The 19,055-nt window shown below is 55.2% G+C and overlaps 1 protein-coding gene across 3 annotated transcripts in view; it reads left to right on the top strand.

Annotated features, from left to right (window-relative positions):
- Nucleotides 1–19,055, top strand: part of NTNG2 (netrin G2) — a 71,346-nt gene that overhangs the window by 18,151 nt on the left and 34,140 nt on the right. For all 3 annotated transcript variants that reach the window (XM_068552919.1, XM_068552918.1, XM_068552917.1), the window contains exon 3: nucleotides 13,856–14,499. In XM_068552919.1, coding sequence (XP_068409020.1) covers nucleotides 13,856–14,499 — 644 coding nt within the window. The remainder of the gene's footprint in view (nucleotides 1–13,855; nucleotides 14,500–19,055) is intronic.

The raw sequence follows: 19,055 nt of genomic DNA, 5'->3' as shown, positions 1-19,055 counted from the left end.
AGTCTCTATCTCACGCTTAGATTGAGGCGGTTGTTGTGTGTGTACGTGCGTGTGTGCGTGTGTGCACGTACGTGTGGCCATTTTGCTGGGGGAGTGTACTGTCCCTGTCTGCCTCTCATCCCCCAGCACTCCTCGGCAGCCTGAGCAAGGAGGGCTGGGGAGGAGTGACGGGAGCGTTTTGCCCACCCCCTCTGCCCCCGAGACATGATGGAGTCTGCTAATCCAATTATTTGATAATTCACTTATTTCATGTCTATTTGGCAGTGTGCGGGCTCCCACGCACCAGCTCCGGGGAAGGCGAGATGGCTTTGCCTGGAGGAATCCGATCTGTTTTTCTGGGGAAGGAGTGGGGGAAAAAATACACCCAAGAATGGACAATAATGGACCTAAAAATAGAGGGTGGAGGGAAGTGGGGGCGGGGGGCGGTGCATCTGCCTTCCACTGGGCCTGCTTGCACCCGGCAGCCCTCCCCCTCCCCCTCCCACCCGTGGGTTCCCCAAGGGTCTGGCTGCCTCTCAGCCTGGGGGAGAGGCACGGGAATGGGGAGCGGAAGGAAAGCAAGGCTGGGAGCCAGGTGCCACCCCAAGATGGAGAATTGTCCCATCGAAGGGTCTTCCGGGCTGTGGCCTTGACCTTGGCTGCACGTCAGAGTCTCCTGGGGAGCCGTAACCAGCCAATGCCTGGGAAGGGGCCTACCTCTGAGGGTCTGATGTGGTTGGTCCGGGGTGCCCCTAGGTGAGTCAATGTGAGAACCACTCTAAGGGGTGTCTCCACAGCAGGAATAGGGGTTCAGATTTGGGGGCTCTCTCCTCCTTTACCCCCGGGTCTCCTAAACCTTGAGACAGCCTTCCTGAAGGCCCCAAACCCAGATGGTCTGCTGGGACTCCAGAGGAGTGCAGGCAGGGGACAGGGAGCTGTGCAGACTCTTGGTTCTGTCCGGGTCCCCATCCCCCTTGAGTGTCCTCAGCTGAGCCTCACAGCGGACTCACCTGGGAGCTCTTAACATCCCCCCAACCTGCCGGGGCTACCGCCCCACCAGCTGCCACCACACCTGCTACTGCAGAGTCTCTAAGGTGGGCCTGGGCCGAGGATTTATTCAAGCTGGGTGGTCCCAGGGTGAAGTCAAGTTTGAGAACCAACATTTCAGTCTTGCCCAGGACGGCACTGGGTCCCTTCCAGCTATAAGCATCTTGTCTTTTCATCTTAAGCATCTTGGTTTTTTGAATTCAAAGTCCAGAGGGGGAGAGAGATTGCTCTCAGAATCTTTCCTTCCATCTGAGCTGCAGGCACCCCATCCTTGCTCTGGCTTCCTGACCTGAAGGGTGCTGGCCACCACCTTACCCTTTGTTCCCAGGTTCTTAACCTCTCTTTCTGAAAGGAGGCTGCCCAGCCAGAGTCAGGGCTTTCCCTGCAGCTGCTAAATGTCAAGGCTGCCGGCCGGCTCCAGGTCTCCCCTTCCGCCTTATCTCCTGCTACCCACCAGGCTCCTGGTCCATCCAAGCACATTAACTCCTCTCTCCCTGTGGCTCTTGCACGTCTGGTCTGGCCCTTCGCTCGATCCCGCTACATAGCGCGTCCTCCTCACAGCCCGGTCAAATCTCCCTCCACCTGTCCATATCCAGCCCACCCATCCTTCTGGGCCTGTCCTTCTGAAATCCCACCTCCTCCAGGAAGCCTTCCTGACCTTCCCAGCCAGTTCCCCTCCAGGCTTGTCATCCGTGCCACACTCTGGTGGTCACAGCACGGCGGTCAATGCTCCCATAAGGGGTCAAAGGTTACTGCAGGTATGACCTTGAGTCAGTGCCTGACCTCTGGGGGCCTCAGTCCCCTCACTTATGAAGCAGGGATGATGGTGAGAGCTGGGCTGACATCACTGTACAGGTGCCCTTCTTTGGACCAACTGTAGCAGGCACCCCAACCTGGCCAGGCATCTGAGTCACTGCAGGGGGTTTTGATTGGTTGGTTGGTTGGTGGGTTGGTTCGCTTTCAATCTGGAGCAGAATTTCTGGTCTTAGTGCCCAGAAATATTTTCATCTCTTTCTTCTTCCCAAGGATTTGGATGGGCAGCCAGGTTTGATGGCTGCTTCTTCAGGACTATTCTGCACATTAGAGATAGTTGTTGAATAAGTGAGGGAATAAATAAATGAAACCTTACCAGCTCAGGCTTGCGTCTCTCACTACCACCAAGGGCTTCATCGGTAGAACAATGCACCTATCCAGTTGTGCCCGGGGGTGGGGCAGGCCCAGACACTTCTTTCTCTTTCCTCTACCCGGCTGCTTCTTACGCCTCAGAGACCAGCAAGAATAGGCCCTAGAAAGTCTCAGCTTGTGGCCATTGGCACAGGCAGGTCCCATCCGTCCAGGTGCTGCATCCACTCCTGACACCTCCTTTTCAATGCGGAGGACCTGGAGAGGGGACCCGCCCAGGAGGGGGAGTTGCTCTGCCAACCTTAATTAAGCATCTTGCGTGTGACAGGCCCCGCTCCTGTCTTCACAGAGCACACAGTGGGGAGGGGACCACACAGTAATTAACCGACGAAGTCGCCAAGGAAAACCGATGAAGTGCCCATCTCGGGGAGGGAGGTGTTGGCCAGAGTGTTCTCCGAGGAAGGGAGGGTTAGCAGACACCTGCAAAGGAGTGGAGGGGAGGAGCTCCAGACAGAGGTGGAGAAGCCCGGGTGGGATGGGGGATGGGCATCAAGATAGGAAGGAGAGATTCCAGGGTCCAAAACAAGGTGGAAATTGACCTCCGTAGGATCATACAATGATTTGTAAGAATTTTGTATATGTTTTGTAGACTCCGTGGCACAAAAGTTCATTTCATCTTCCCTAAACCAAGGAATGACCCTACAGGCAGAGGCAGGGTAGCATAGCGGGCCCTTTATAGAGCATATATTGTGGAGCTTCTAACACCAGTTCTGCCCTTTGCTCAGCAAAGTGCCATTGAATAGGTTTTCTAACCTATCGGTGCCTTGGCTTCTCCATTTTGAAAATAATTATTAGGATCGTCATGAATAGAGAAAAGGAAATTTCACACGAAAAATCACGATCTCAATGTCTGGTGCTAAGAAAAATACTCAGTAGGGAAGTTCAAAAAAGAAAAACGGAAGCAAGGCAAGATGAGAAGCGAGATAGGTGGGCGAGGTGGGCAGAGCCAGGACCAGCTTGGGTTTGGAATTCATCCGAAGAGCGTGCTCTGGGGTGCAGCAGGGGCGCTGAAACACACGGCTGCTTTCTAGAGTGTGCCTGGTGGCAGGTCGGGGCGGGGAGGCCGGAGGGATTGGTGGTGGCAGGGGGTGGACATGGCAACTGTTAGGGGAGGGGGCTGCCGGGATCGATCTTCAACCTCAACCCTCTTGGGCCCTCCCCTTTCAGCCGGTGGTCCCACCAGCCTCTTTCAGGACCCACCGAGGCCCCATTGCTCTCCAGCAAGGAAGCCGAGGGCAGCTCTCAGAGAGGAGGAGAGGGGCTCTGCAAAGGCCCCAGGGGTCTAGGGAAGGCGGCTCCCCTGAGTACCCCAGCCAGGCCCCTCGGAGGGGGCTGCTCGTCGCCCTGCCTCCCCCCGCCCCCAGTACTGCATCCTCCAAGCCGCTTTTTTTCCTCCGTGATAAAATATTCATGTCAGCAGAGCAGGCCCTCTTAGGGAAGGCTGCCTGTGTCTAGCTTCTGCTTTGTACAAGCTTTTAAAGAGTAGGACGCTTTTCCTACTCTCTAAGCATTTTCTAAGTCCTCAATCAATAATGCACTTTACCCGGCTTCTCTGGATGCAGCTTTTCTTCCTCTCTGCACCCTTCCCCCAACCCTGCCCCGATTTCTCTCTCTTTCTCTCTTTCCTTCTTTCTTTTGTCCTTCCGTCTCTCCCAATTTACTTTTATTTACTTTTTTCTAAATGTGTTCCACGAAAGCGTTGAGCTGCTTGGGTGGCAAGCCTCGGATGGGGAGTGGGGCGGGCAGGGAGGGAGGATGGAGAGAGGCCCGGGCAGCTGCCAGGCAGGCGGGTCCTTGGATGAACAGGTGGAGTCTGTGTGCGAGGCAGGCCGAGGAGGAGCGGCCGAGCCTTCCCGCTGGCCCTGGTGGGGAAGCGTTTGAGCTCCTGGCACCAGGGGAGGAGGAGGGCTTGGGCTAATCCGGCCTCTCACTCTCCTTTTTCTAATCAATTAGAAAATGTTTACAGCATAACCAGAGAAAACAGGACAAACGCGTAGAAGAAAGGGGGCCTGGAGCAAAGACAATATGCAGAGTGTGAGTCAAAATACATCGCCAAACTTTCTAAGGAGCCAGCAGTCCAGATTGGCCTATCTGCTTTTTATAGTAATGAGTTCCCTGTCATGGAAGGTATGCAAATGAAGAGCTGCCATCCCCTTGTCTGAGAGAGATGCCCACGTGGATCTGGTCAGTTATGTGGTACCCAGTGAGGGGCTGGGGTGCAGCAGGTGCCCGTGGCGGCGGGGAGGGGGTCCTACAGGGATCAACCCAGGCACTCTTCAGCTGGGATAGAATTTCCCACCCCAAACATTCCTAACAATCTGGCTGTGGCAAGAATCTGCATATGCCCAGGACCGAGTGAAATATTTCCTTTTTTTTTTTTTTTAAGGAATACAATTTTGAGTTCCTGGAGAGATTAACCCTTGTCTAGCCAGAGCCTTGGCAAGACCTCACCCCACCCTCTCTGGCTGTTCAGCTGACGGACAGCCTCTCTGGGTGTGCAGTGGTGGAAGCAGTGTTTGGCGCTGCATCCTTGCCCGTCTCCTGGACAGCTCGTCCGCCAGGGCAGCCCTATGCCTCGGGTGGTCAGAAGGGCTGGCTGGCTGCGTCTGTCGGGGAAGTCGGAGTCAGGGCGAGGAGGACTGAGGAAGTGGGTCCCTGCCCCGCTGCTAGAACAGCACCTGGGCCGGCTGCTTGCACTCCCCTCAGTAACCGCACAGTCCTCTCTGGGTGATGCCAGGAGGGTCGCTTACCCTCTCTGAGCCGCGCCAGAGCAAAGGGATCCAGTGAGGCACGTTAGGAAGGGCGCATTGGGACTTCCCTGGAGTTCAGTGGTTAGGACTCCGCGCTTCCACTGCAGGGGGCACGGCTTCGATCCCTGGTTGGGGAAATAAGATCCCGCATGACTCGCGGTGCAGCCAAAATATTAAAAAAAAAAAAAAAAAAAAAGAAAAGGACATGTTGAATAACTGCTCAACAGATACCATCCTTAGATCCAACTGTCAGGGATCCTCACCGAGTTTGGAAATATTTATCAAATGCCACTTTGTGCAAATCACTACTGGGAGTGGGGGGTGGCAAGGATGAGCCAGACCCGGCCCCTGCTGTCCCAGAGTCCAGTCTCAGTCACGGAAGGTTCTGGAAGGAGGTAAATGTGGGCAGGGGTGAAATGAAAGGGGGGCTGGAGCAGAGTGGTGGGCTGCTCCAAGCAGCTGCAGAACTGAAGTGCGTTTCCTAAGTTACGGCCTGGCCAGGCTCAGGAGGTGGCCCGAGACTCTGGGTCCAAGGCAGACCTTGGACCAGGAGATGCCCACGGTGGCTGGCTCGGGATCAGGGTCTGGGGTGGGGCTGGGGAGGACATCACTGTGGCTTCTGGAGAGTCATTGCCAGGATGGATGAGCCCTGGGAAGACACCTTCCCCTGCCTGAGTGACGGCCAGGCTGGGAAGAAATGGCTCCAAGGAGAAACAAAACCAGAAAAACACAAGAGGAACCTCCCTGGCCAGCTGTAGCTCCTGCCCTGAAATAACACGAGGGTCGGTTTCTGCTGATTCACGAGCAGGGAGGGGTGACCTTGCTGCTGTCCAGGGCTTTTGCTCCAAAAGAAACCAAAAAAAGGGAAGGGAGAGAGGCCTGGGGGATCGGGTTGGGAGGAGTTAGAGGCAGGACAGGGATCAATGAAACCGCAGAAGGGGAAGGGGGGCGGGGCGGAGGGAGGAGCAGAGGGAGGGAGGGAGGGAGGGGAGAGTTAGAGACTTCCGGGCAGCTAGAATTAAAACCGGCTCCCAACGGAATCTCCGTTTCCGATTTGTTAACAATTTATCCCCGCTGCAACTTTTCTTACCAATAAATAGGAAATAATTTGTTAAGGAGAATTCCCCCGGCACCCTGGCTTTCTCCCTGGGATGAGGGGGTGGGGATGTGTCTCTGCATCCTTTCTCCGAACTGGTGTGGGCGACCGAGGAACTTGGACTTGGGGAGGTGAGAGTCAGAGCTCAGTCGTTTCATGAACGGGGAAACCGAGGCACAGGCAGGGCAAGGCCCCACCCAAGGTCACACACGGGGTCAGGGACGGTCTCCGGGATCCCAACTCCATGACCTCATGGGTCGGCGACCAGGCCCAAAGAGTTTCCCCCGAAGTTCTAGAAGCATCATCCAAGGCGGAGGGTGGTGCTAGCTCCTCTGTGTGTTGACTTCCCCCCACTTTTGCTCCTGCCTAAGTCCTGTTCTGTAAGACGGAGCTGTGCTGCCTCGCCTTCCCCTAAGCGCCCCGCTGGGGTCCCCGGGGAAGGCCGTGCTCCGAGTCCTTGCCCAGCCCCCCTTGCCCAAGGCTCTCCCTGGCAGCCCCCCGCATCCAGCCTCCCACCCGCAGATGCCCCAGCCCCAGCTGAGGTTGATGGGGCTGAGGATGAGACTTCAGCTAGCAACTTGGCAGACAGGTTCAAAAAAAATCTGTCAGCTGCTAAACTGTTCCCTGGGTCCGCCCACACGCCTCGGTGGCACCCGAGCCTCTGGGGAGTGGCGCACGGCTGGGGCGCCAGCCGCCTTTCCCTCTGGGCGAGGGGCACAGTTCCTGACTTGTGTCCAAGCCCGACGCCCTGGCTTCTTGTCCCACCTCGGCCACTGCGGAACCCTGTGACCTTGAGACATTGCTCAGTCCCCTCCCTTTGCAGAATGTAAGTAAAAGGACCCCATCCTCCAGGATAAAGCACATGCAGGGCTTAAGCATGGCCGTGACCTTGCCCTTGGCCCAGGCCACGGGGTTGGTGATAGTCAAGATGCTCTCCCTACACCCATTGTCCACAAGCCCAGGCCCCCCAAAGTGCTTGCCACGTGGCACCTGGTGCAATTCTCAGGACCGCCTATGAAGTCAGCATTCACAGCCTCCCTGGACTTTCATTCACTGGACAGAGCTTTCCTGAGTCCCCGGAAAGTGCCAAGGTCTGGGCTGCAGTGGGGAAGGAGGCGGGGGAGGCCACGGCCCTCGTGGTACTTGCCCTGCAGTTGGGAACCTAAGGCTCACGGTAGTGGAGTGACTGCTCAAGTGGCCAGTGAACGGCCGAGCCCTGTACCCGCCCTCCCAGTTACAGAGGGCAAAGCCCTTCCCGCCACACTGTGGCCCGCTGCTCCGCAAAGACCCAAACCTGCTTTGGCGGTGTCCAGCAGTGGTGTGATTTTGTCCCAACACAGGTTTGGATGGCAAGGCCAGTCTGCATGAAGTTGTTTATTCCTCCTCCTAAGACTTGCTTACAATTCCGGTGACTGCCCCATCCATGCTCTCCTTGGTTAAGGACTCAAAGCCAAATAGCCAGACTTCCCCCGGGCAGGTTACCTCCATCTCTGCTAGCAGTCAGCTTTCCCACTCGATGATATATATATTTGTAAACTTTTTCATTTTTTTAAAAAAATTTTATTTATTTATTTATTTATCGGCTGCGTTGGGTCTTCGTTGCTGCGCGCGGGCTTCTCTCTAGTTGCGGTGAGCGGGGGCTACTCTTCGTTGTGGTGCGCGGGCTTCTCACTGCGGTGGCTTCTCTTGTTGCGGAGCACGGGCTCTAGGCGCGCGGGCTTCAGTAGTTGTGGCACGCAGGCTCAGTAGTTGTGGCTCGCGGGCTCAGTAGTTGTGGCTTGCAGGCTCCGTAGTTGTGGCACACAGGCTCAGTAGTTGTGGCTCGCGGGCTCTAGGCGCGCAGGCTCAGCAGTTGTGGCTCACGGGCTTAGTTGCTCCGCGGCATGTGGGATCTTCCCAGACCAGGGCTCGAACCCGTGTCCCCTGCATTGGCAGGCGGATTCTCAACCACTGCGCCACCATGGAAGCCCTCGATGATATTTTCTGCTGGTAGCTTGTCTCTGCTCTTTACAACCTGGCCTCTGACTCCAGCTGCACCCTTTGCACAAAAAAATAACATAAAAGCAAAAGCATTGAAGAGACAGTTGCAAGGTCTCTTCAATGAAAAGCCTGGGATGAAATGTTTCTCTGTAGAGCAGTTGGTCCAGGTGACTCCTGCTCAGTGTTTGTGGAGGAGATTTGTCCCCACCCCGTTCTCTGCTGTGCTGGTGTCCAGGCTGACTGCCTTCCCCTCGCCCTGCACCCTGGCCTTCACCCCTCCAGCTGTGCTGCCCCACTTTGCAGGTGACTTGCCTTTGTGTATCTGTAGAGATAAGTGAGCCGCAGACATGATGGGCTTGGTTTCCCCAAGATTTCCTTGCTGGGGTCCCACAGGATCCAGAGGAAGTGATGCAGGGCTGGCAAGTACTTGGTTTCTTGTCTGGGAAATGGAGCTGCCCTACCTCCTGGGGGTGCTGGGAGGATGCGGCTGGGATGGATGTGCAGTGCCCAGCCCGCCCTGGCCCATGGTTGGCATTCAGTGAATGTCATGATCGTCACACCCTTTCAAGCCAGCAGTCCCACTGTGGTCAGTGTCGTGTGCGAAGTTCCTGGCTTCACCATGAAGGGGCCAGGTGCCCTTCAGCCTTACTTTTCCCCTGGAAGGTTGCTGGGAAAACCCTTGACCTAGTGTACGTGAAGCTGCTGTTTAATAATAATTGCTACCATTTGGGGACATTTCCTAGGCATTTCATACAGATTATCTCATGTGATATTGCATGAGAAAATAAAGACTCAGAGAGGCAAAGCAACTTTCTCAAGGTCACACAGCCTCAAGGGGTTGAGCCAAGATTGAGCCCAAGGCTTTCAGACCCCAACACCAGTTTCCTTAACTGTTTGACCCCAGAACAGGGGTTCCTAACTGGGGAAATGGGACCCCATGAGTCCCCTAAGTGGAAAATGTGGTATGTTACATTTTTCCAGAGAACATCCTAAGGTTTTTAAACAGGGTATGATTTTTTGTTTTTGGTGATATTCATGAAATGTTTAAAGAAACAATGACGACTTTTGATAATATCAAAGTTTGGCTCTGCTGTCATCCTGAGAAGTTAGGGGTGTGCCCCAAACATCCCTGGCTCTTTCTCCCCGGTATTAGGCCACTTTATCTTGACGGTGATTAGTTAATCTGATCTCATAGAGATGAGTGGAAATGTGCAGACCTAGGAGGCCAGCCAACGCTGGCCCCCCTGCCGGCCCCTCCCTCTCACATGCAGTGATCAGCCGTCAGATGCAGCAGTGCTCAGGGTACGGGGCTCGGGGTGAACCGGCCTTCGCACCCCAGGCTTCCTCCTCGGAATCCTCCCTAGTGAAGAACAGGAGGAAAATGAGGGTATGAGCCAATGGCGCTTGGGAAGGACCGTGGGCATGAAGCTGCCTTCAGTCGGGGGCACTCTGGCCCCTAAATGGTTAAATGGAATTCCGAGATCTTGGGGTGGGAGGGCGGTGGAAGAAAGAAGAGAAATAGGAGAGAGGGAATTGTGTTGGCGAGGGCTTGGGATTTATTTATTGTGCTCGCTGTTGATTAAGCCCGCTCACTCCGCAGCAGGCGCAGGGCTGGTAAATACACAGGCTGATTCATTAGTTTCTGACCATCTGCTTCCCGGGCTGAGGCCGGGGTGGGGGCCGGGGGGGGGGCAGTGAGCCCTGCAGGTTAGGGCAGCTTGGCTCTGGCAGCCAGGTTGGAGCCTCCCGTCCCTTGGCAGAGCCGGCTGTGTCAGTCTTCCTGATGACAGACAGGCCGGGTGCATCGGGGCGTGAGGGATCCAATGTCCCGCCATGGGGACCACAGGAGGCTGGTCAGGTGAGGGAACGTAGGCAGGGGGATGGAGAAGGACCAGGGGAGGGAATTCCCTGGAGGTCCAGTGGTTAGGACTCCGCGCTCTCACTGCGGAGAGCCCAGGTTCAATCCCTGGTCGGGGAACTAGGGCCCCATAAGCTACGTGGCATGGCCAAAAGAAAAGGACCAGGGGAGAGGTGAGGTGTTTCACAGCAGCTGGGGGTTGACAGGAATAATATCAACATTCCATATGAGGTCTATTACTATTAATCTAATTATCATTCTATTAATAACTAATTAATAGGATGACCGTAATAACTGTAACTTAGTGACTGGTTACTGAGGTCCAAGCCCTACAGGGAGGCTCCTCTACACTGTCCCAGATAAGCACACTAACAATCCTGTGGTGAATGATGAGGGAACTGGGTTCAAAAATGAATCAGGCAAGGAGGGCTTCCTGGAGGAAGTACGTGGGGAAAGCTCTAAAAACCCAGAGTAGGGAAAGCGGCTGCAGGGGCACAAGCTCAGAGGTGAGAGGGGATGAGACAGCCGGGGAAAAGGCCCAGCTTCAGTGCTGGGTGGATAGCTTTCCAGGTGGGCAGAGTAGCATGATGCCACCTGGTGCCAGCGTATTGAGAAGCGGGCTGGTAGAGGAGGGCCCCAGAGAGAGCGTCTGGCCGCTCCTCCCACCCTGACCCACGCTTTGCTCACTTGGGGTGAGGCATGTATTAGTTTGCTAGGGCCTGGGTGGCTTAAACCACAGAAATTTATTTTCTCATGTTCTGGAGGCTGGAAGTCCAAGGTCAAGGTTTGACCCTTGAAGACCAAGGCAGGTTGGTTTCTTCTGAGGCTTCTCTCCATGACTTGCCAATGGGCCCCTCTTGCTGATTCTTCATATGGTCATCTCTGTGTGCACGTGCCCCAGGGGTCTCTCTGGGTATCCAAATTTTCCCTTCTTGTAAGGACACCAGTCAGATTGGATTTGGGCCCACCCTAAGGGCCTCATTTTAATGTAATCACCTTTAAAGGACCTATTTTCAAATACAGTCACATTCAGAGGTACTGGGGGTTAAGGCTTCAACATATGAATTTTGGTGGGGGGGGACACAGTATACTCCATAACAAGGTGCCAGGGGCCTTAGAAGAAGGGAAGCTGTGGGAAGAGGATGATTGCTGGGTTGGGGGAGGGGAGGATGCCCACTTGGGTGCAAACTGTGTCTTCCGGTCCCCAGTGTCCAGGTGTGAGCTCTGAGCCGGCTGAGGGCCTGGGGAGCAGGCTGTCCCCCACAGGCAGGCCTGCCCCCCTTTCATCACCAGGCCTGGACTCTACAAGCCATTGAGCCATCCCCATGGGGCCTTTCAGCCTCTCCGCATTCCGGGCAACATCACAAGATCACCAACTGGAGCGCAAGGAAGCTTGGGCCCCCGTGGGCCGAGCCAGGCCCCTCTCCCTGCCATGTTTTGTGTGAGGTCCCGAGAGTTCCAGAACACCCCTGAGGTTGTCCAGGACAGAAGCAGGTTCATCCTCAAACCCCTCCCACCCTCAAGGAGGCCCGGGCCCATCCTGCCCCACCCTGGGCCTCGGTTTCCCCATTTGCTCAGTGAGGGGGGTGGACTCAATGCTGTACCCCTTCCACCCCAAGTTTTCCGGGTCCTGGGAATCAGCAGGTCGGGCCAGGTGGGGTGGACAGTTGTACCACAGGGGACCCAGGACAGAGCTATTTTGGTGGAACCTGCCTCAGTAAACCCCAGAGCCAGCCTGCCCACTGAGGATCCCTGGGTGGCCTAGGAACTGGTCCTCCACTAACGGGCTTCAAAGGTGATGGCCCAAGGTCGCTGCGGTGATGCCGGCTCGGCCCCTCGGGAGACAAGGCGCCCACTGACACTGGGAGCCAAATGCCTCATTTTAGAATGTGAGGCTTTAACTCAGATCGAAGGCGCTTTGTTTCTGAGCAAACCAGGGACCTGAAATATTCATCAAAGGAGCTGCAATTGGTCTGGGGCGCGTGCGGTTCTTAGTGACGGTGTTTCCTTTTAATTAATAGCCTTTATTTTTTAGAGCAGTCTTAGGTTTACCGAAAATGTAGCAGACAGTCCAGAGAGCGCCTAAGACCCGTTTCCCCACACAGTTGCCCCATTATTAACAGCTTGCATTAGCGTGGTACCTTTGTTACACGGACATGTTGTTATTAACGCAAGCCCACGTTGACAGTAGGGTTCCCTCTTGGTGTTGCACAAATGTATCATGTCATTTATCCAGCATGACAGTGTCATACAAGATGGCTTCACTGCCCTAAAAATTCCCTGGGCTCCCCCCTATTCATCCCTCCAACCCCCGGCAACCACCACGTTAGTGATATTTTCAGGCCTCCGGGTGAGTTCACACGGCAGACCAGACCCGGGGGATGGATTTGAACTGCGGAGGAGGGAAGCCCCGGCTGGAGCCCGCTGGGCCAGGGAGTGGGCTGCCAGCTTTCGGAGGCGGGGGTGAGGGGAGAGGAAGCACGTGGGGGCCGTGCCCTGCCTTCCCCAGCCGGTGTTCCCCACTGGGCCTGCCAGGCACGTGCCGAGGACCTGGAAAGGACTGCCACAAGACGCACCCGCTTGAGGGGAACCTGGGCTGTGCGTGAGGCAGACACGCGTGCTGTGGGGACAGAGAGCAGGCCCCAGTGACAGACAGGCCACAGTGTGGCCCCCAGCTCTTCCCAGCAGGGCCTCGGGCAAGGGCCACCACCTTCCAAAGCCCGGGTTGCTTCATCCCGAGCACGGAGCTGACACTCCCACACTGTGAGCATTGGCGGTGAGCTAGTTACTAAACAGGAGAGAAATGAGATAATGTGCTGGGCACCAGGGGGCTGTGACTTTGACTTCTTCCACCGCCCCTCCTGTTGCTACTAATTGTATTGTCTGAAGGGTCGAGAAGGCATCTCTGTGTAGGAGATGTTTCAAGAGTCAAACGTCCATCAACAGATGAATGGATAAAGAAGATGTGGCACATCTATACAATGGCACATTGCTCAGCCATAGAAAGAAACAAAATTGAGCTATTTGTAGTGAGGTGGATGGACCTAGAGACTGTCATACAGAGTGAAGTCAGAAAGAGAAAAACAAACACCGTACGCTAACACATATATATGGAATCTAAAAAAAATAGTGCTGAAGAACCTAGGGGAAGGGCAGGAATAAAGACGCAGACGTAGGGAATGGACTTGAGGACACGGGGAGGGGGAAAGGTAAGCTGGGACGAAGTGAGAGAGTAGCGTTGACATATATACACTACCAAATGTAAAACAGATAGCTAGTGGGAAGCAGCTGCGTAGCACAGGGAGATCAGCTCGGTGCTTTGCAATGACCTAGAGAGGTGGGATGGGGAGGGTGGGAGGGAGGCTCAAGAGGGAGGGGATATGGGGATATATGTATGCATGTGGCTGATTCACTTTGTTGTACAGCAGGGGCTGGCACAGCATTGTGAGGCAATTATCCTCCTATAAAGATGAAAAAAAAAAGTGTGAGTAGGAATTTGGAGGCAGACAGAGAGTGGAAGGGCATGTCGAGGAGAGGGAACGCCATCTGCAAAGGCTCAGAGGCACAGACAAGGGAGGCCTGGAGGACAGGAGTGCTCAGGTGGGAGGCCAGGAACAGTGGCTCCAGATGTGGTGGGAGGAGGTCAGAGTCAACGAGGTAAAGCGGTAAGGCTTTACCCTCCAGGCAGTGGGGAGCCATGGAGGGTCTTGGAGCAGTGACTAGCTCCCGCCCTTCCTGATTGTCTGAGCTTAGAGTAGGAACAAATGTGTTTTCTTGGGAGGCAATAGAGCTGCATGTCTTTGTGGGCTTCGGAAGAGAGAGGCTTCCTGGTGCCCGGACGTCGGAGCACAGGCTCTGAGACCTCTGGGCAGACAGCGGGGCTGGGCTGGGACAAGGCTCCCGGGCCCCCCAGAGCATCCAGCGTCCACCCTGGTCTTCTCCACCCCCCCCCCACCCCCGCAGGAGAACCCCTACCTGTGCAGCAACGAGTGTGACGCCTCCAACCCGGACCTGGCTCACCCGCCGCAGCTCATGTTCGACAGGGAGGATGAGGGCCTAGCCACCTACTGGCAGAGCGTCACGTGGAGCCGCTACCCCAGCCCGCTGGAGGCCAACATCACCCTCTCGTGGAACAAGAGCGTGGAGCTGACGGACGACGTGGTGGTGACCTTCGAGTACGGCCGGCCCACCGTCATGGTGCTGGAGAAGTCGCTGGACAACGGGCGCACGTGGCAGCCCTACCAGTTCTACGCAGAGGACTGCATGGAGGCCTTCGGCATGCCCGCCCGCCGGGCCCGCGACCTGTCGGCGTCGGGTGCCCACCGGGTGCTGTGCACGGAGGAGTACTCGCGCTGGGCCGGCTCCAAGAAGGAGAAGCACGTGCGCTTCGAGGTGCGGGACCGCTTCGCCATCTTCGCCGGCCCCAGCCTGCGCAACATGGACAACTTGTACACGCGGCTGGAGAGCGCCAAGGGCCTCAAGGAGTTCTTCACCCTCACCGACCTGCGCATGCGGCTGCTGCGCCCGGCGCTGGGCGGCACGTATGTGCAGCGGGAGAACCTCTACAAGTACTTCTACGCCATCTCCAACATCGAGGTCATGGGCAGGTAAGGCCCGGGGGCGACCTGGTACCCAGGATGTTACCTGCTTCCTGGGATATTACCAGATACCTGGAATGTTACCTGAGGCCTAGGATGTTACCTGTTTCCTGGCATGTTATCTGATACCTGGGATGTTACCTGGTACCTAGGACGTGACATGGTTCCTGGGATAGTACCTGGTTCCTGAGACGTTACCTGGTACCCAGGATGTTACCTGGTTCCTGGAATATTATCTTGTTCCCAGGATGTTACCTGTTTTCTGGGATATTACCTGATAACCTGGAATGTTACCTGGTACCTAGGATGTTACGTGATACCTGGGACATTACCTGGTACCTGGAATGTTACCTGGTGTTACATCAACGGGGCTACCTGCGTTTTTCCATGGAGGGAGGTGAATGGTGGCTGATAAATGTCCTCCGTAGGGCCCAGGCTACCTCTAGCCACAGGGCTGGGAGGTCTGGAGAGGATGGGTGGAGCTGAGCAGACCTGGGCAGTGTGGGTGGGGCTTGAGCTAAAGCCTGGTGCTTGGGAGGTACAATGTAAGTGGCCACGGACTCAATGAATGGGCACTTGTGTCTGGGGGGTGCCCAAAACCACCTTCAGGCTCCGTGATTTGCTAGAAGGACTCACAGAGCCTAGCAAAGCTGTTATACCCACAGTTGCTGTTGTTACAATGAAAAGATACAGATTACAGTCAGCAACAGAGACAGGTGCAGAGGGCAGGCTCTGGGAGATAGCAGTGCGAGCTTCCGGTCTTCCTCTCCCAGTGCAGCAATGATGTGTGACATAGCACGTGTGAAGTAGCGCCAGCCAGGGGAGCTTGCCCGAGCCTGGGTATCCAGGGGTTTTATTGGGAATTGGTTATGTAGGCATGGCTGACTGCCCACGTGGTTGACCTTGGTCCCCAATTCCTTGACCCACAGGTCATGTTGATACTACATGGCCCAAGGCTGCCATCATAAATCACATCATTAGCGTAAATTATCTGGAGTGGTCCAAGGCCCCGGGTAAACAAAGACACTCTTATTGGGCAGGACATTCCAAGGCTCATAAACTCCTCCCAGGAGCTAGTTAAGGGGCAGACTTTTCTTTGGACTATGTAGCGTGTGGACAACCCAACCCTGCTGAGTTATTCCTTTACTCACAGCTTTGGAGAAGAAAATGTTTTGTGGACACTTTGGGGGGAGGCAAAAGACCATCATAGGAGGTAAAAACGGCCTTTGATTCCCAGGAACTCTTTAGATTGCAGATGATAAAATGGTTGCACGCTGTCCCAGATCATCTGTTCATTCGACAGATGACCTGCTGGTCAGTAGGGGCAAGGCCTTTATCCCAAGCCACGGGTATAACACCCTGGTCTGCACTCAAGAGCGAAGCTTGGGGGGGCCCGTCGCTGGTAACCAAGGGGTCAATCATAAGGGGCAGCAGCGTGTAACACAAGAGCTCTCTAAGTGTGATTCCCAGACCAGCAGCATTAGCGTCACTTGGAAACTTGTTAGAAATGCAAATTCTCGGGCCCCATGCCAGACCTGCTGTATCGTAAATTCCAGGGGTGAGGCCCAGCAATCTGTGTTTTAATAAGCTCTCCGGAGAATTCTGATACACACTCACGTTTGAGAACCGCTGGTGTGACAGTTGGGAGTAGGCATTCTGGAGCCGGATGGCCTGGGTTGAATTCCCAGCTCTGCCATCGACTGGCTGTGAGCCTCCGGACGAGGGCCTCTCTGTGCCTCAGTTTCCCCATCCGTAGAACAGGGAAGATAACGAGCATCCTTCTCGCATTGGATCGTGGTAAGCTAAATGAGTTAGAGTTAGAGTTGATGAAATACTCAGAACTACTATGAGCTTGTGTTTATTACATCGTAGTTTAAACTACTATGGGTTTAGCACGTCACACATGCTAACAGAGTGTTTATTGAATAAAATAAATAGTGTTCAAAATAATGGCGTCCGAGAGCTGGGGCAGGTTGAGGAAGGACCAAGTTGAGACCCAAGGGTGTTGGGGCATAATTAGGGCCAGGAGCATGGCTTAGGCCAGTTTGGGCAAGGGCTGTACCAGAACCCAGCTGGGACCACATACCCTGGGCAGCTTTCCACAACAGGCTCTACAGACTGCCCGAGTATATAATTACTGATGAGTGCAAAAACCAGTTTGCTGCATGGTGTGTATAGTATAATCCCATTTTTGTAAAATATATAATATGCCCGCACACATGATTTGTCTGTTGACATTGACATTGGAAAGAAGTCCGTTCGGGGCTGGAAGCCTGTGTACTAACTTCTCACTGTGGTCACACCTGCGGAGTAGGGGTGGGCAGGGGCGGTGTGGGGTTTTGGTTTTCCGCCGTGTCTGCATTTTATTTTCCTTTGACTCTGTGTGTGGATTCCAGGTGGGCCAAGGCAAAGGCAAGCGATTCATGAGGTGGGGTCAAGTTCAAGGCCAGCGGGCGGCAGTGAGGCAGGTGCACGTGCAGGGGCCTGTGGTTCTGACACCCGTGATTCCTAACCCGCCCGCACTTGGGGCAGGCTATTTTAAACCAGGAATGGTCTGGAAACCACCTGATATATGGCAGCTATTGTGGTAGCGGGGAGTCAAGCATCAAGCTCCTGCTCTGTTTCTCGGATCTGTGTGCAGGCTTTGGGCCGTTGGTCATCTTGGTGACGTCTGCCAGCCCTGGGGATGCAATGGTCTGGTTCTTTTAAGACCCTCCCATCCGCTGACCCAACAGCTTAGCAGTTCAGAGGTAGGAACAAGATCCCCACCCTTTCTGGGGGCTGTGGCCCCTTTTCTGACCTCCTTGGGCTGCTACGGGGGTGTCCCTCATCTTCAGGAGTCTAATCAAGGGCCTGCCTGCCACTTCATTAGGCGGCTCGTGCAGGGTCCTGAGGTCTGGGCCGGCTGCAGGGTCTGCGCTGGATGGTGACAGCCAGGACCTGTAGTGCCCCTTACACCTCAGCCAGGGGTGAAGGTCCTTTTTCTCTTAGGAGGGACTCTGAGATGCAGAAATGGGGCAGATCATATTTGGGAAGGGACAGAGGGACAGAGCGGGGCAGGAAAGAGCCTCAGCTTTTCAGCCTCATCCAAATCAAGAGGGCTGTTCTGGTGCCAGGTGACCTGGGGGTCAGGTGAGCTGGGTTCCAGCCCCGCCTGCCTGCACCCCTCTCGGGACCTCAGTTTCCTGTCTGTAACCTGAGGACTGGGGCTGCCTGGAGCCCGTGCCTCCCTGGCAACTTGGCAGGGTGGTCCCTGCCCAGCAGCTCCCAGTTCCCGTTGGCACCCAGCCTCTGTGGGTGGTGGGGATTAGCTGTAGTGGTGGTGAAAGTACGCAATCAATTCACAGGTAAAGTAAGTACTCTTCAGGCAGCTGGTTGGCAGGAAAGCGGCAGCTTGGCTAATCGATTAATTAGGTCTAGTTAGATGCTTCAGCAATGGGCTGTGACTTCCTCTACTTTTCCTTTTTAAATTCCAGGTGGGAAAGTCCAGCTGTGCCTGGGAGCCAGAGAGGCCAGAGGGGCAGGGTGGGGTGGCAAAGGTGCCCGTGGGCCCACCCAGATGATGCCCTTGGTGTTCCTGAGTAGTGACCTGAGGATCCCGGGGCTCTCGGGTGCTGGGATTTCAGACTGAAGCTGTTCTGGTATTTGCTCAGAATTTCATGACCCAGAGTTACACGGTGCCTCCCCCTGTGGCCTGCTAACAATAGTAGCTGATATTTATTGAGTGTTTGCTATGGGCTCCTTTCCTGTTGAGCAGTGAGCTAAGGGCTCACATACATCTTAGTTAATCAGTAGTTGTTCACTTCCCACATGGTTATTAAATCTCTAAGACCCCACAAGCTGGAGCATTGAGCAAGCCGGACCTGATCTCCGCCCCATAGAGCCTTTCCCACAGGGACGGCATTCCCCTCCACCTCGTGTTTTTAGATAAGGAGGCCGAGTTCAGGGGACATAAGTAGATCACACAGCAAAACTGAACACCAAACAGTCAAGGTCCAACCCAGGTGTGCCCAAGCTCAAGTCCATCCCTCTATGGAATCCAAAGGTCTTTGATACCATGGATGCTTCCAGCCCTGTCACTCATGTCGGCTATTTCCAGCCAGCAAGCACCTGGCTCTGGGGGAGGAGGATGGAGCAGATGGAGAAGCCCAGGCCCCTGGGGATGAGGACCTGGTACAAATCAGGGGGTGAGAGGAAGGAGGAGAGTGAACCGCAGCCCCACAAGGCAGTGGTGCAGGGAGCAAAGTAGCCTCCAGCATCTGGAGGTCCCGGCCCACCACCGGCCTCCCCTCCCTTCAGGACCAGGCAAAACAGCCTTGCCAGTCCTGCTTACTCTGGGTCTGAGATAAAGAGAAGAGGGGGGTCCCGCCCGTTAAGTTGCTCCTGTTCCTGGAAGGCTGGGAGGGGGCGGGAGCGATTTTCTCCTTCCACACACAGGGAAACTCAGGTGTGGACTGGGAGAGTGGCTGGCTTTAACTGGGCAAGTCCGGGGCGGCACCGGATTTGAGGAGGAATGAGATGGTGCTTGGAGAAGAGACAGGGCCCCCACCTGCACCCCCGACACA

The sequence above is a fragment of the Eschrichtius robustus genome, chromosome 10, assembly GCF_028021215.1.
Source record: "Eschrichtius robustus isolate mEscRob2 chromosome 10, mEscRob2.pri, whole genome shotgun sequence".
NCBI classification, from domain to species: Eukaryota; Metazoa; Chordata; class Mammalia; order Artiodactyla; family Eschrichtiidae; genus Eschrichtius; species Eschrichtius robustus.
The sequence above is the reverse complement of the archived record's forward strand: the minus strand, read 5'-3'. Positions and strand labels throughout refer to the sequence as shown.